This window comes from Oryctolagus cuniculus, chromosome 3 (assembly GCF_051225735.1).
Source record: "Oryctolagus cuniculus isolate XC-2025 breed Fujian yellow rabbit chromosome 3, ASM5122573v1, whole genome shotgun sequence".
NCBI classification, from domain to species: Eukaryota; Metazoa; Chordata; class Mammalia; order Lagomorpha; family Leporidae; genus Oryctolagus; species Oryctolagus cuniculus.
The window spans coordinates 20,348,606-20,362,104 of record NC_142869.1 but is presented as its reverse complement, the minus strand read 5'-3'; the positions used below and the strand labels follow the sequence as shown (position 1 = coordinate 20,362,104).

Here is a 13,499-nt window from a genome sequence, read left to right as displayed (position 1 = left end):
AACCAGCGGTGAGCAATGCCTGCTCAGGAAATCCACAGATATCATGAGCAGCCCAGGAAAGCAGCAACGAGGACCAACAAACCACTACCACTGAGACCCCAGAAACAAAGCTACCAGCATGCAATGCCACCTGGGAGAGCTATAAACACAGGACTTCAACCTGTGAGAACTGAAGCATGGGCGAGCCCAGGAAAACCACAGGGGTAGGTCCCTAAGGTTCCCCTAGCCACTCCCCAGTGATGCCAGACATGGGGCTGTGGGATGTAAAATCTGCCCAGATAGGTTTTAGCCTTGCTTTGGCTGATTACTCCTTTCTAATTGCTCTGGTTTTGGGGGGAAAAATATACGTACTCTATGCTGTCCTGTCCTATCTTGGAAGTATGTAACTTGTGTTTTTTTGTTGTTGTTTCACAGGGGCTCACAGATAGAAGAGTTTGCCCCAAGTCTCAGATGAGACTTTGGATTTCTGAATTAATGCTAGACTGAGTTAAGACTAACACTGGGGCCAGTGTTGTGTCACAGTGCTGCCGACTGCCAACAATACCGGCGTCCCATACCACAGCACCATTTCTAGTCCTGGCTGTTCTGCTTTTGATCCAGCTCTGTGCAAATGTGCCTGGAAAAGCAGTGGAGGATGATCCAAGTGCTTGGGCCCCTGTCACCTATGTGGGAGACTTGGATGGAGTTCCAAGCTATTGGCTTTGGCCATAGCTGTTGTGATTATTTGGGGAGTGAACCAGGGATGGAGGATCTCTTTCTCTCTCTATCACTCTGCCTTTCAAATAATCAAATACTTAAAAAAAAAAAAAAAAAAAAGACTTTAAGGGACCAGCGCTGTGATGTAGCAGGTAAAGCTGCCACCTTCAATGCTGGCATCCCATATGGGTGCTGGTTCGAGTCCTGACTGCTTCACTTCCGATACAGCTCCCTGTTAATGGCCTGGGAAAGCAGCAGAAGATGGCCCAAGTGCTTGGGCCCCTGCACCCACGTGGGAGAACTAGAAGAATCCCCTGGTCCTGGCTTCAGATTATCCCAACTCCAGTCATTGAGCCATCTGGGGAGTGAACCAGTGAATGGAAGAGCTCTCTGTGTGTCTCTCCCTCGGTCTATAACTCTGCTTCTCAAATAAATAAATAAATACATAAATCTTTAAAAAAAAATCTTTACATTAAAAAAAAAAGAATGATTGCATGTTGTACATAAAAAGGACATGACAAGAGTTTTGGGTGACCAGAGGCAGATGCTGTGGCTTGAAGATCTGTTCACTTATGCAGGAGCTTGGTCCCCAGTGTCTGACAATAGAGGTACTGAAGGTGGAAACTTAATTCAGGATAGTGTTTAGAGATGGGGCTTTGGAAAGTGATTAGTTGGGATTTGTTTGTTAGGGTGGAACCCCCTAATTGAGTCCTGGTGGTTTTATAAGGAGAGAAAAACTATAAATGCATAGAGAGGTCCACACACCTCCACCACAACTCCACCACAATGTGACATGGCAAAGGAGGTCCCTCTCCTAACCCTGTGTCATGCTGTGCTGACCTGGTGCCTCCAAAATCATGACCCAAAGCACTTGTAAATCTCTTTTCTTTAAAAGCAATATCTTGAAAATATCTGTTCATATTACAAGAAAAAAAATACCTGTTCATATACAAGAAAGACAGATGAAAATGTGTAACTAGATTAAAAAAAAATCCAGACACTGCAAAAAAATGCCGAGGTGCTTTAGATCAGGACACTCCCTTGTGTTGACAGAGAGCAATGAATGAAGAGATGCCACTCAACAAGTCAACTCAATAAACACCTGCTGGGTGTCTGAGGCCTCACAAGGGTTAAGGATGTCAGGAAGTATGGTGGAGCCAGAAGCAGGAGATGCCAATCTTCTTCCTAGGGAAAAGCCTCCTTATAATTTCCCCTAAAGTCTTCAGATTTCCCATAGAAATGTCCACAAGTCATAGGCAGGAGAGAAAGAAAAGTGACTGGATGAATCCCATCAGGTGATACAGTGAAAGCGTAATAGACCCAGAACTAGGAGACCTTGATTTTCGTCTTGTTTTGATATCAACTAGATGTGAAAATGACTTAATCTCAACTTCTCTCTTGGTCTCTCTTTTCTAAAAAGAAAAGCTATGGAGCTGGAATATTTGCTCTCACGGGTCCATTCTAAAGCTAAAGTTAAGTCATATCACATACGTTCTATTCCTCCCACAGTGAGGTTGGAATTGGTATCTCTACTTTACAGCTAAAAAATAATGAAGCATAAAAATTCAGAACTCGGTGCAGGTGTTTAGCCCAGCGGTCAAGATGGAACTTGGGACACTGGCACTCCATTGTGAAGTGCCTGGGTTCAAGTCGCAGCTCTACTTCTGACCCAGCTTCCTGTTAATGTGCACCCTGGAAACCAGCAGGCGATGACTCAAGTTCTTGAGTCCCTGTCTCCCACATGGGAGACCCAGACTGAGTTCCAACTTTCTGGCTTCAGCTCGACACAGCCCAGTGGTTGTACGCATTTAGGGAGTAAACTAGTGGGTAGAAGCTCTCTTCCATCTGTCTCTCTGTCTTTCAAATAAAAATAAAGGTGTTTTGTTTTGTTTTAGAATTCAGAACTTATTCAAGGTCATGTAAGTAGTCTGAAAGTGATAGAGCTGAATGACAAATTCAAGTCTGCTGGTTCCAAAGCATGTACTTTTTCCTACCACTAAGAAACCTTTGGAGGTGATTCCTAGGAATCATAAAATGACCATAGAAATGGCAAATTTGAAAGTCAGAGTATGGAAGATCAGGAATTATTGGAGCTGGCATTGTAGCACCCAGTGGGTTAAATGGCCACCTGCAACACCAGCATCCCATACTAGAGTGCTGTTCGGAAGTCTGGATACTCTGCTTCAATTTCATTTCCCTGCTAATGCACCTGGGGAATCAGCAGGAGATAGCTCAAGTACTTGGGCCCCTGCCACCTTGTGGGAGACTGGATGGAGTATGGGCTCCTGGCTTGATCCACCCTGGCATTTGTGGCCATTTGGGGAATGAACCAGAGGATGAAAGGTTTCTCTCTCTCTCTCTTTTACTCTTTCTGTCTGTCCTTAGATCATTCTGTCACTCTGCCTTGAAAATAAATAAATCCTAAAAAAAAAAAAAAAAAAAAAAAAAGAATTACATTAGATTCTAGAAAGAATAGACAACAGGATAGAGGAAGCATGAAGTTTTCCACAAGCAGAGATGGGCTCAATGTCAGAAAGCAAAAACTCCAGGCCATATGTATTCCATAATGTCCTGCAGAAATTTAAGAACTACTGAATACTCATAAACCATATAAGTATATTATGTCGAAGAAGAAACAGGGAAACAGGTAGTCTCTTGTCTGTGGCTGGTAGGAATGAGACTATACAATGTCTCTGGGAGAAAAACCGGCATCATGTTGGCAAGACTAAAGATAAAAATATTCCTTGACCCAGCTATTCCACTTCTAGGAATTTACTCACACATTTGCACACAGAAGGAAACACAAGGATATTCGCTGTATGGAACAACAAAGGACTACAAATAACTAAGTGCCTACCAGTAGCAGCTCAATTCCACATCTATTAAATAAAGTGCTGTGTTGCCATTAAAAACACTAAGGAAGTTCTTCCAGATGCTTCCATGTGAACAATCTTGGAGTTCTATACTTAAGTGAAAAAAACAAGGTCTAAACAGTGAGGACAGCATGCTACCATCTGTGAACACACATGCATGTGCACAGGAATGTGTGGCATATCCATACAGTCTTGTATATATAGCTTTCTTTAAGAACTCTCAAGCAGCTGCTAACAGTGGTTGCTTTAGAGAACGAAAACCAGGGACTGCAGAAGGGGACAGAAAGGAGACCTATTTTTTCACTGTACACCCTTCAATGCTGCTTGAAATGTTTGCCTTTTGCATGAATTGCCCATTCAAAAACCTATCACAAGAATGAGCAACAAACAAAAATTAGAACTGTGTGACCTCACAGACTCACACACAGCCTGAAATAGCATCCACCTACATACTTGCCAGTGTCTGTTGGCTGTCACTTTTTCCCTATAAAGCTCCCTGAGGCTCAGGGGTTTCCCTGGGATGGCCTTCTTCTCCTTTTAATGGTAAGTATTTTATTTTAATTTAAAGCATAATTGTTAACCAATTCTTCAAATCTCACTTCTCCCCAGGGCCAACCAGAGCCACCCCCTTTTACACACTATTGCCTCTTAACTTAGTGTCTGTCCTCCATTCGAGGAATCTGCCTAGAATAGTGAGTTTTTGTTTACATTTTTTCAGCTATAGTATCATTATGCAAGAGTTCTATATGGCATTCTTTTGAGAGAAGAAAATACTCGAGCTCATCAGCTTCCCAGGAGAACTGCCTCCTCCTGTTATGTTATTCTGAATTTCTAGGGTTTGTAATGTAAAATGAGACTAGCTATTAACTTGGGATTCCCAAAAACTGCCGAAATGTTTGAGTCTCGGAAAAAGCATCACTGAGGGAACAGTGCCCCCTGGTGTCGATTAGAAAAAGCTAAAGGAGTTTTGAATGAACTAGGTATATTCTTGACCAAAAGCTGGATGGAAAATTACACAAGAAATTAAATTAAAATCAACAAATGTGGGGCTGGCACTGTGGCTTAATGGGTTAAGCCATGGCCTGCAGCACTGGCATCCCATATGGGGGCCAGTTCAAGTCCCAGCTGCTCCACTTCTGATCCAGCTCCCAGCTGATGTGCCTGGGAAAGTAGTGGAGGATGGCCCGAATGCTTGGGCCCCTGTACCCATGTGGGAAACCTGAAAGAAGTTCCTGGCTCCTAGCTTCAGCCTGGCACAGCCCAGGCTATTGTGGCCATTTGAGGAGTGAGCCAGCAGATGGAAGATCTTTATATCTCTCTCTCTGTCTCTCCTCTCTCTGTAATTCTACCCTTCAAATAAATAAATATTTAAATAAATCTTTGAAAAGCAGAGTTACAGAGAAAGAGAGATCCTCCATCTACTGATTCACTCCCCAAATGGCCACAACAGCCAAAGCTGGGCTGATCCAAGGCCAGGAGCCAGGAGCTTCTTCCAGGTCTCCCACATGGGTGCAGGGGCCCAAGCATTTGGGCCATCATCTGCTGCTTTTCCAGGCACATTAGCAGGGAGCTGGATTGGAAGTGGAGCAGTCGGGACTTGAACCAGTGCCCATATGGGATGCCAGCACTGCAGGCAGCTGCTTTACCCGCTACACCACAGCACTGGCCCCAATAAATAAGCCTTTTTAAAAAAATCAACAAATGTGAATGCCTACTATATGCTAAGCACTATTTATAGACCTTAGAAATTCAGAAATGAAGGAGAAATAGTTCTTCTAGCACACAAAGCTAGCTTTACTGGGTTCTGGATTTAAAATAAGTATCAGCAAGCAGTTTTTCAAAAAGTCCTTGCAGCCATCCAGTCATCTGTGGATGCCAGAGCATCACAACACCTATGGGAAGCTAAAGAAGGATGATAGAAAATGATGCTCACTTACCTTCAGATCCTCTGCTGGCTCTCACCTTCAAGTCTCCCCAAAAAGACTCTGTCCTCTAAGAGCTATTGACTGAAACAAGCCATTTGTTACTCTTGCAAACTAGTCCTCAATGTCCACCTTTAATTTGTCTGCTTTTTAATCTATTTATTTATTTGAAAGGCACTGACAGAGAGGGGGACATACACACACAGAGTGAGAGAAACAGAGAGATCTTCCATCCCCTGGTTCATTCCTAACCAAGGCTGGGCTAGACTGAAGCCAGGAGCCTGGAACTGCAACCAGGTGTCCCAGGTAGGTGGCAGGGACCCAAGTGCTTGGGACATCTGCTGCTTTTCTGCACAGGGAGAGGGATTGAAAGCAGAACACTGAATCTCAAACTAGTGCTCCAACATGGGATGCTGGTGTCACAGCAGCAGCTTAACTCTCTGTACCACAATGCCAGCCCAATGTCCACCTCTAATTTTTAATAGAAGCTCTTAGGGCAAATAAAGGCTACAAGTGAACAGAGAACAATATATTCCTCGTCTCTGAAAATGGGCTTTCAGATCAGACTAATCTGGGTTCAAATTTCAGCTCATTCATTCATTTTTAAGCTGACAGACTGGACAAGTTGCCTTCTATCTCAGTTCCCTAATCTGAAGAATGGGAATACTACACTTATCTCACAGGAAAATCATGAGGATTAAAAGAAAAGATAACATTTAGACAGCTACCTAGCTCTGCCTTGTTCTCAGAGCGATCTTGATAAATCACAAATTGGATCATGTTAAACCCTGCTTAAAGTTTTTCAGTGAATTCCTGTTGCCTTTGGGATACAAGCTAAACTCACTCGAATGTTTTATTTATTTTCCCCAGAAACCTTTTATTTAAAGACTATAAACTTCACTAGAATCTTTAAACTCTGGCCACTGCCTACTCAGTTTCTTAGGTCTTTGTGTCCACACTGCAGGCATGAAGTTCCTGACTCACCCCGTGTCTCCATGCCTCTTGCTTACAATGATATTTCTCTTTCTTTCCTCCCAACTAGTTCCTGCTCATCTTTAAACTCGGCTCAGAACCTCTCTCTTCAAAGATTCTTTTTCCTCTGATTCTCAAGCCATCATAGACCTTCATCAATCAGATATGATAAATTTCTGTCTGCCCATGTCCCCTCACTAGGTTATAAACTCTAGGAAGAGACTATATTGTTTCAAGTCTGGATATCCAATAATTAGCACATAGTAGGTGCTTCATGAAAGTTGAAAGAATTTATAAAGCTACCCAATAAAGCATGTAGATACAAAATCTGCTCCCTTTGCAAGGAAAGGATTCTTTTCACCTACAGGCTAGTCAAGAAAGGTCTTCTTTCATTGTTGTTGCTGTTGTTATTTATTGATGCAGATGCTGATAAACAGAGGAGGGAGAGGGAGCTTCCATCCACTGGGTCACTCATCAAATGCCCTTAATGCTCCCTGGCTGGGACCAAAGCCAGGAGTAGGGAACTCAAGCCAGGTCTCCCATGCAGGTGCAGGAATACAACTACTCGAGCCATCACCACTGCATCCCAGGGTCTGCATTAGCGGGAAGCTGGAGTCAAGGGTGGCGCATGGGATCAAACCCAGGCACTCAGACGTGGGACACAGGCATCTTAACCTACTGGCCAACATCCATCCCAAGAATGTTTTCTGAGTGGAGAAGTTCAAGAGGAGTTTGCGCAACAAGCAAAAACACCCAAAGCTTCAACTCAGTCAGCTGGCCCTCCCTGTCCCACACCTGAATCGTACTTACCAGGAAAGGACTAGCTGGGGTGCAGTGGAAATGCCAACAGAAGGGGAGACCAGAGAGCTCACTCCGCACCCGCAGAATCAGTGCCTCTGCCGCACGATCGCTGGAGAAGGTCGCTTCGCTAGGGTGAGCCGCGTCCTTCAACAACGGGTGAAGCAGATTTTCCAAATGACAGAGAAGAGCCGCAGGTGGGGCAGTCAGGCGCTTGTTCAACTCCTAGAGAGACAGAAGCCACACAGAGTGAAGGCGTTAAAAGGAAACTGACTCCCTCACAAGCAAAGGTGATGGAAAACTCTGGGTAACATGAAGACAATGCGTAGGAGAGGAAGAGGAGAGAGGATAAAAACTTCAGCATAGGAACATCATGCACACAGAACAGAAATTCTCCCCCACACCCCCCCCCCCCAACCACACACACACAGATCCCAGGCTTCTAGCAGAAGTATAAAACGTTAATTGAAATTGTCTCAGGGATGGCACTGTGGCATAGTAGGTAAAGCTGCTGCCTGCAGTGCCCGAATCCCATATGGGCGCCATTCTAGTCCCGGCTGCTCCTCTTCTGATCCAGCTCTCTGCTATGGTCTGGGAAAGCAGTAGAAGATGGCCCAAGTCCTTGGGCCCCTGGACCCATTGGGGAGACCAAGAAGAAGCTCCTGGCTTCAGATCGGCGCAGCTCCAGCCTTTGCAGCCATCTGGGGAGTGAACCAGCAGGTGAAAGGCCTATTTCTGTCTCTCTCTCTCTCTCTCGCTGGCTTTCTTTAACTCTGCCTTTCAAATAAATAAATCAATCAAGAAAGAAAGAAGAGAGAGAGAGAAAGAAAAGAGAGAGAGAAAAAAAGAGAGAGAGGAAGGAAGGAAGGAAGGAAGGAAGGAAGGAAGGAAGGAAGGAAGGAAGGAGGGAATTGTCTCAATTAACTCAACCTTCCCTGGCAACCTGCAGTAGGTAAGTTGGTTGATGTGAATGTCTCCTTCTCTTCACACTTACCTTGGCTCGCTGGATGACCACATTAGTGTCCACCTGTTCATGCCACACCTGCTGAAGATCCGAAACCAGCAAGGCATAGCCCTGCTTAGTGATATAGGCCTTGGCCATGAGGGAGTTCTCAGCAAGCTGTAGCCATGCCCATGGCTGCATCAACAGGCCTTGCTCCAATTCCTCCATCTGCAAGAAAGCCCAAATTTAGCAAAAGGCTTCTAGGGTAAGGTGAGGTCTAGGGAGGGCAGCACTCAAACAACTCTAAACTGACTTAGCAGCTGTGACAATCCTCCCAGCTAAAACAGAAGGCAAGGGGCCAGGGCAGGAGTGCAGTGGGTAAGCTGCAGCCTGCAGTGCCGCATCCCATGTGGGCACCAGTTTGAGTCCTAGCTGCTCCACTTCCAATCCAGCTCCCTGCTAATGCACCTGGGAAAGCAGCAGGAGATGGCCTGAGTCCTTGGGCCCTTGCACCCAGAAGCAGCTCCTGGCTCCTGGCTTCAGATTGGTGCAGCTCCAGCCATTGTAGCCATTTGGGGAGTGAACCAGCAGATGGAAGATATCTCTGTCTCTCCTTCTCTCTCTCTGTAAATCTACCTTTCAAATCGATAAATAAATTTCTTTATATAAAAAAAAGTAAGGCTTTACATTCTTCCCTGAATATAACCAGCAAAACACCAACCTTACTACCTCTTGGCCAATAAAAATCTATTTAAAATCTTGTGAAGTTTTTATTCATATTAAGTTCCCAGAAGATAAAAATATCTTTCTTTCTTGGTATTTAAGCTTCAGCATATTGATATTAGCATTTCTGCTTTCTAATAATGTAACAATGTGGAAACCACACCATGCTTATTGCATCTTTATCACATTCCTAATAAATACGTCAACATTGCTCTTCCCCAGGACATGTAGAAGAGAATGAATAGTTCCTGTCTTATGAAGCATCATCTATTATAAATGCCTGAGACAGGAAATTCAAATTATTTGATCATTATCTAAAAACAAAGCTTTTGGAGCAGGCGTTTGGTGCCATAACTAAGATGCCATCTGAGAGCCCCCCCCCACCAGAGTGCCTGGGTTGGAGTCCTAGTTCTGTGCCCAATTCCAGTTTCCTGCGAATGTGCACCCACGGAGGCAGCCGGTGGGGACTCAGGTGGGTGCCACGTGGAAAACACAGATCGGGGTTCGGGCTCCTCACTTCCATCTGGCCCATTCTCAGCTCTTGTGGGCACTTGGGGGAGTAAACCGGTAGAAAGGAGCTCTCTCCCTCTCTAACTTTCAAATAAATAATTTTTTAAAATAACAACAAACTCTGGAAGCTCTCAGGATTAAAACAAAAATTCCTGAGTGTTAGGCCTAGCAGCTAAGACATCACTTGGGCCACCCACATTCCATATTGGAGTACCTGGGTTCCATCTCAGCTCATCTCCGAATTCTAGCTTCTTGCTACTGCATACTCTGTGATGGCTCAAGCAGTGGGGTTCCTTCCACTCATGTGGGAAATCCGGATTCATTCCTGGCTCATGGCTTCAGCTTGCCTAGCCCTAGCAACTGCAGGTGCTTGGAGGGTGAACTGCTGGATGGGAGCTCTCACTCTCTTTTTTCTGACTCTCAAATAAATAAAATACATAAAAATGGTTTTTCAAATTTATTTCTATGTATTTGAGAGTCAGAGGCAGAGAGAGAGAGAAAGAGAAATCTTCCATCTGCTGGTTCACTCCGCAAATGGTTACAATAGCCAGGGCTAGGCCAGGCCAAAATCAGAAGCCTGAAACTCCATCCAGGTCTTCCACATGGGTGGCAGGGCCTGAGCACTTGAGCCATCATCTGCTGCCTTCCCAGGTGCATTAGCAGGAACCTGGGTGGGACGTGGAACAGCCAGAATTCAAACCAGCGCTACTACGGGATGCCTGCATTACAGGTGGGAGCTTAACCCACTGTGCCACAACACCAACCCCAATAAAATGTTTTTTAAAGTCTCTGATATGGAGGTTCATAATAGAATCTGTGCATGTGACTCCTCTGGGAGTAAATGAAAACTGTGTGCATACATTTCTGCCGACCAGAGAGGGCAGGATCCACAGCTAAGGCCCAATTCTTAAAGGGACAATGGCACATATGAAAAGAAGTAATAAGCTCTGTGTCCAAGAGCAACAGAGAAGATTAATATTCAACAAGAATCGAAATGACCTAGAAGTCATGAATATGAAGAACATCACAGGTGCAGACACTGAATTAAATTCCACATACGCCCACCAGGAGGCACTGCCATCAATGACATCCTGTCCTGCCACACTCCCTGGATCTCCTGGAAACTAAGTTTTCAACCTCAACAGCTAGAGCGGTAGCCTTAACTCAGTAACCTGGGCTGCTTGACAGAGAGTTTGATTATTTTTCCTGTGTTGGAAAAAAGGGTGATATAATTTCCTTCATTATTCCAGTATATGCATACAAAATAAAGAGAAGTGCTGGAAGTGGGACATGACTTTTAAATATAAAGAAAACAATGCAATTCCTTGTTCAGTATGATTCACAGAATTATTTCTATCTCAGCCTAAGCCATCATTTTTTCAACCATATCCTAGTTTTTGAAGCATGACCTTGTAACATAATTTGCACAGTAACTACACGGGTGAAACATATGCAAGTGCTCCAAAAAAGCTCATGGAAAATAAGCATTATGAAAAAACTATCTGAATTTCAAAAATGTTTTGAACCAAAATGCTAACTTGTTCTACTATTTCTGAATAGGGTCTAGTTTGAGGCACTAAGAAAGGTAAGACATCAATTTAAAATGAGTCTCTATCAGAGCAAAGTGAGATCTGCTAAAATTGAAGCAAAAACAAACATCAAATTGCTGGTAAAGCTTGGGTGAAATCACTAATGCTGTGCAAAATGTTTGTGGAGACAATGCCCCAAAGGAATCCACAATTCACAAAATGCCTGTTGTTTTAAGAAGCAATGACTCAATGTTGAAGATGATGAAGCCTACAGTAGTAGACTACCCATATCAATTTGCAAGGAAAAGGGCCAGTGCTGTGGCATAGTGGATAAAGCCACCGCCTGCAGTGCCGGCATTCCATATGGGTGCTGGTTTGAGTCCCGGCTGCTCCTCTTCCGATCCAGCTCTCTGCTATGGCCTGGGAAAGCAGTAGAAGATGGCCCAAGACCTCGGGCCCCAGCACCGATGGGGGAGCCCTGGAGGAAGCTCCAGGTTCCTGGCTTCAGATGGGCGCAGCTCCAGCCAATTTGGGGAGTGAACCTAACCTCTTCTCTCCCCACCTCTCCCCTCTTCTCTCTCTCTCCCTCCTTCTCTCTCTCCCTGCCTCTGCTTCTTCTGCCTCTCTGTAACTTGGCCTTTCAAATAGATAAATAAATCTTTTTTAAAAAAATTTGCAAGGAAAAAAAAATTGTGTGCTAATTGAAGAAGATCAACAATTAACAACAGACACAATAGCAAACACCACAGATTTCCCAACTGACTCAACTTAGACAGTCTGACTGAAAAATTAAAGTTGAGCAAACTTTCCACCCAAAAGGTGCCAAAACGTTTACCCATACTAGCTGCAGACAAGAGAAGGGCTTTCAATAGAAATTTTAAGCACATAGGATAAGCCTTTGAAGCACTTCTTCAAAGGACTGTAATGGGAGAGGAAATACGAGTTTACCGGTATGATCAGGAAAACAAAGTGCAATCAAAGCAATGGGCCACAAAGACATGGAAGTAGGCAGTCTAGAGCAAATGTCACAGCAATCGTTTTTGGGGATGTTCAGGGCACTTCGCTTGTTGATTTTCTGGAGGCCCAAAGTATGGGAACATCTGCTCACCATGAGATGTGACAAAGTTTGCAAAAACTTTAGCAGAAAAATGCCAGGGAAAGCTTTAGGAGAGAGTCCTTCTCCACCAGGGCAGTGTTCTTACTTGTTTCTCGCATCCAACGACAATTTTGTGAGTTTCAATGGGAAATCATTACCCATCACCTTAGTCTTGATTTGATTTCTTCTGACTTTGTTTTCTAATTAAAAAAAAAAATCTCTAAAGGGCACTGATTTTTCTTCAGTTGATAATGTGAAAGACCTTATTGCCATGGTTAGATTCTCAAGACCCTCGGTTCCTTAGGGACGCAGTAAACGGCTGATATCACCATTTACAACTGTGTCTTCAAGTTGATAAAGCTTATGTTGAGAAATGAAGTTTCTATATCTTTTAATTCCAGTTTTCTACCGGCTGGTGAAGCCCCCTTGTATGCGGTGACTAATTTGGAGCAGGCTCAACACCTCAAGTTTGGAGGCCATGAGGACATGTGTGTCACGTTTCCCACAAGCTCTTCCTAGAGGCAGAGGTAATGACTCAGCTGGTCTCTGGACAAGAGTTCCATGGTGCCAAAGGTCGCAAACGCAAATGAGGTCACCAAATTCTTTTATCTCCTTTATAGGCACTCCCCCATGAGCGAAGAGTCATCAAGATGGTTTTTATTATTCTAGCCCGGCCCTTCGGAACGCCCAGCAGCTCAGAACCCTCATATTGACAGATTTTGTTCCCTGTTGCAGAGGTGGGGCGGTGTTAAAATGTGGCTCTATAAACACGTCTGACACACCCTGTACCCGACCTCGCTAGCTATTGCCGCCATTAGTCTCCTGAAGCTGCGGTCTCTAAACTTCACCTTGTTCTTTTTTCCTTCAAGGAAGCCTAACTCGGGAACGCAGAGGGAACGGTGCTGCAGGGAATCAGCGGGGATGGGGGGGTCCCCTCAGCCCAGGTATGCGCCCCAAGTTCCGCCCTCAGCTGTGGGGCCCCTCTGGGCATTCCCTGTGTCGCCTATAGAGGGCAGCACGGCCCAAGAGACCATTCACGCCAGGCCACGCCTGCCCACAGCCTCGCCCCAGAGCCCAGTTTCCATCCACTCTCGCTGTAAGACTGTCCGCTTTCCCATTGCTACAGCACTGCTGGTATCTCTCTCTAAAAAAAAAAAAAAAAAAAAGCCGACCACGCGCAGCTCCGACGCAGCAACCACCAGCCAAAGAACCACCTCAGTCGAGCGCGACAAGCCCCGCCAAGCGGCGGGAGGCGGATCGCGCACGCGCGGCTCCGCCCACTCGCGAAGGCCTGCCCCAGGGTCCCGGCTGCGCGCGGTCCCTGCTGGGAGAAGGCACCCGTGCCAGGCCCAGCCAGCAGGTTCTCTGCAGCCTGTGGCGGGCCGTACCCGACCCTGGCCCTGGCCCCGGGCCCTGCCCCAGCCCAGACGAGAGCCA

The 13,499-nt window shown here is 45.2% G+C and overlaps 1 protein-coding gene across 10 annotated transcripts in view; it reads right to left on the bottom strand.

The window, feature by feature from the left end:
• Positions 1 to 13,499, bottom strand: part of NHEJ1 (non-homologous end joining factor 1) — a 107,538-nt gene that overhangs the window by 93,887 nt on the left and 152 nt on the right. For 3 of the 10 annotated variants that reach the window (XR_016231868.1, XM_051848142.3, XM_089329834.1), the window contains exons 1-3: positions 12,075 to 13,229; positions 8,256 to 8,432; positions 7,274 to 7,486 (exon numbers count right to left, since the gene is read on the bottom strand). Coding sequence is in view for 7 of the 10 variants with exons in the window: in XM_051848142.3 (XP_051704102.3) it covers positions 7,274 to 7,486; positions 8,256 to 8,432; positions 12,075 to 12,077 (393 nt within the window). In the remaining 3 variants the exon portion in view is untranslated. Of the gene's footprint in view, positions 1 to 7,273; positions 7,487 to 8,255; positions 8,433 to 8,517; positions 8,540 to 8,672; positions 8,757 to 11,914; positions 13,303 to 13,499 lie in introns of those variants that run through there. The other 7 variants (XR_016231869.1, XM_008259186.5, XM_089329835.1 and 4 more) reach the window with 5 other exon arrangements.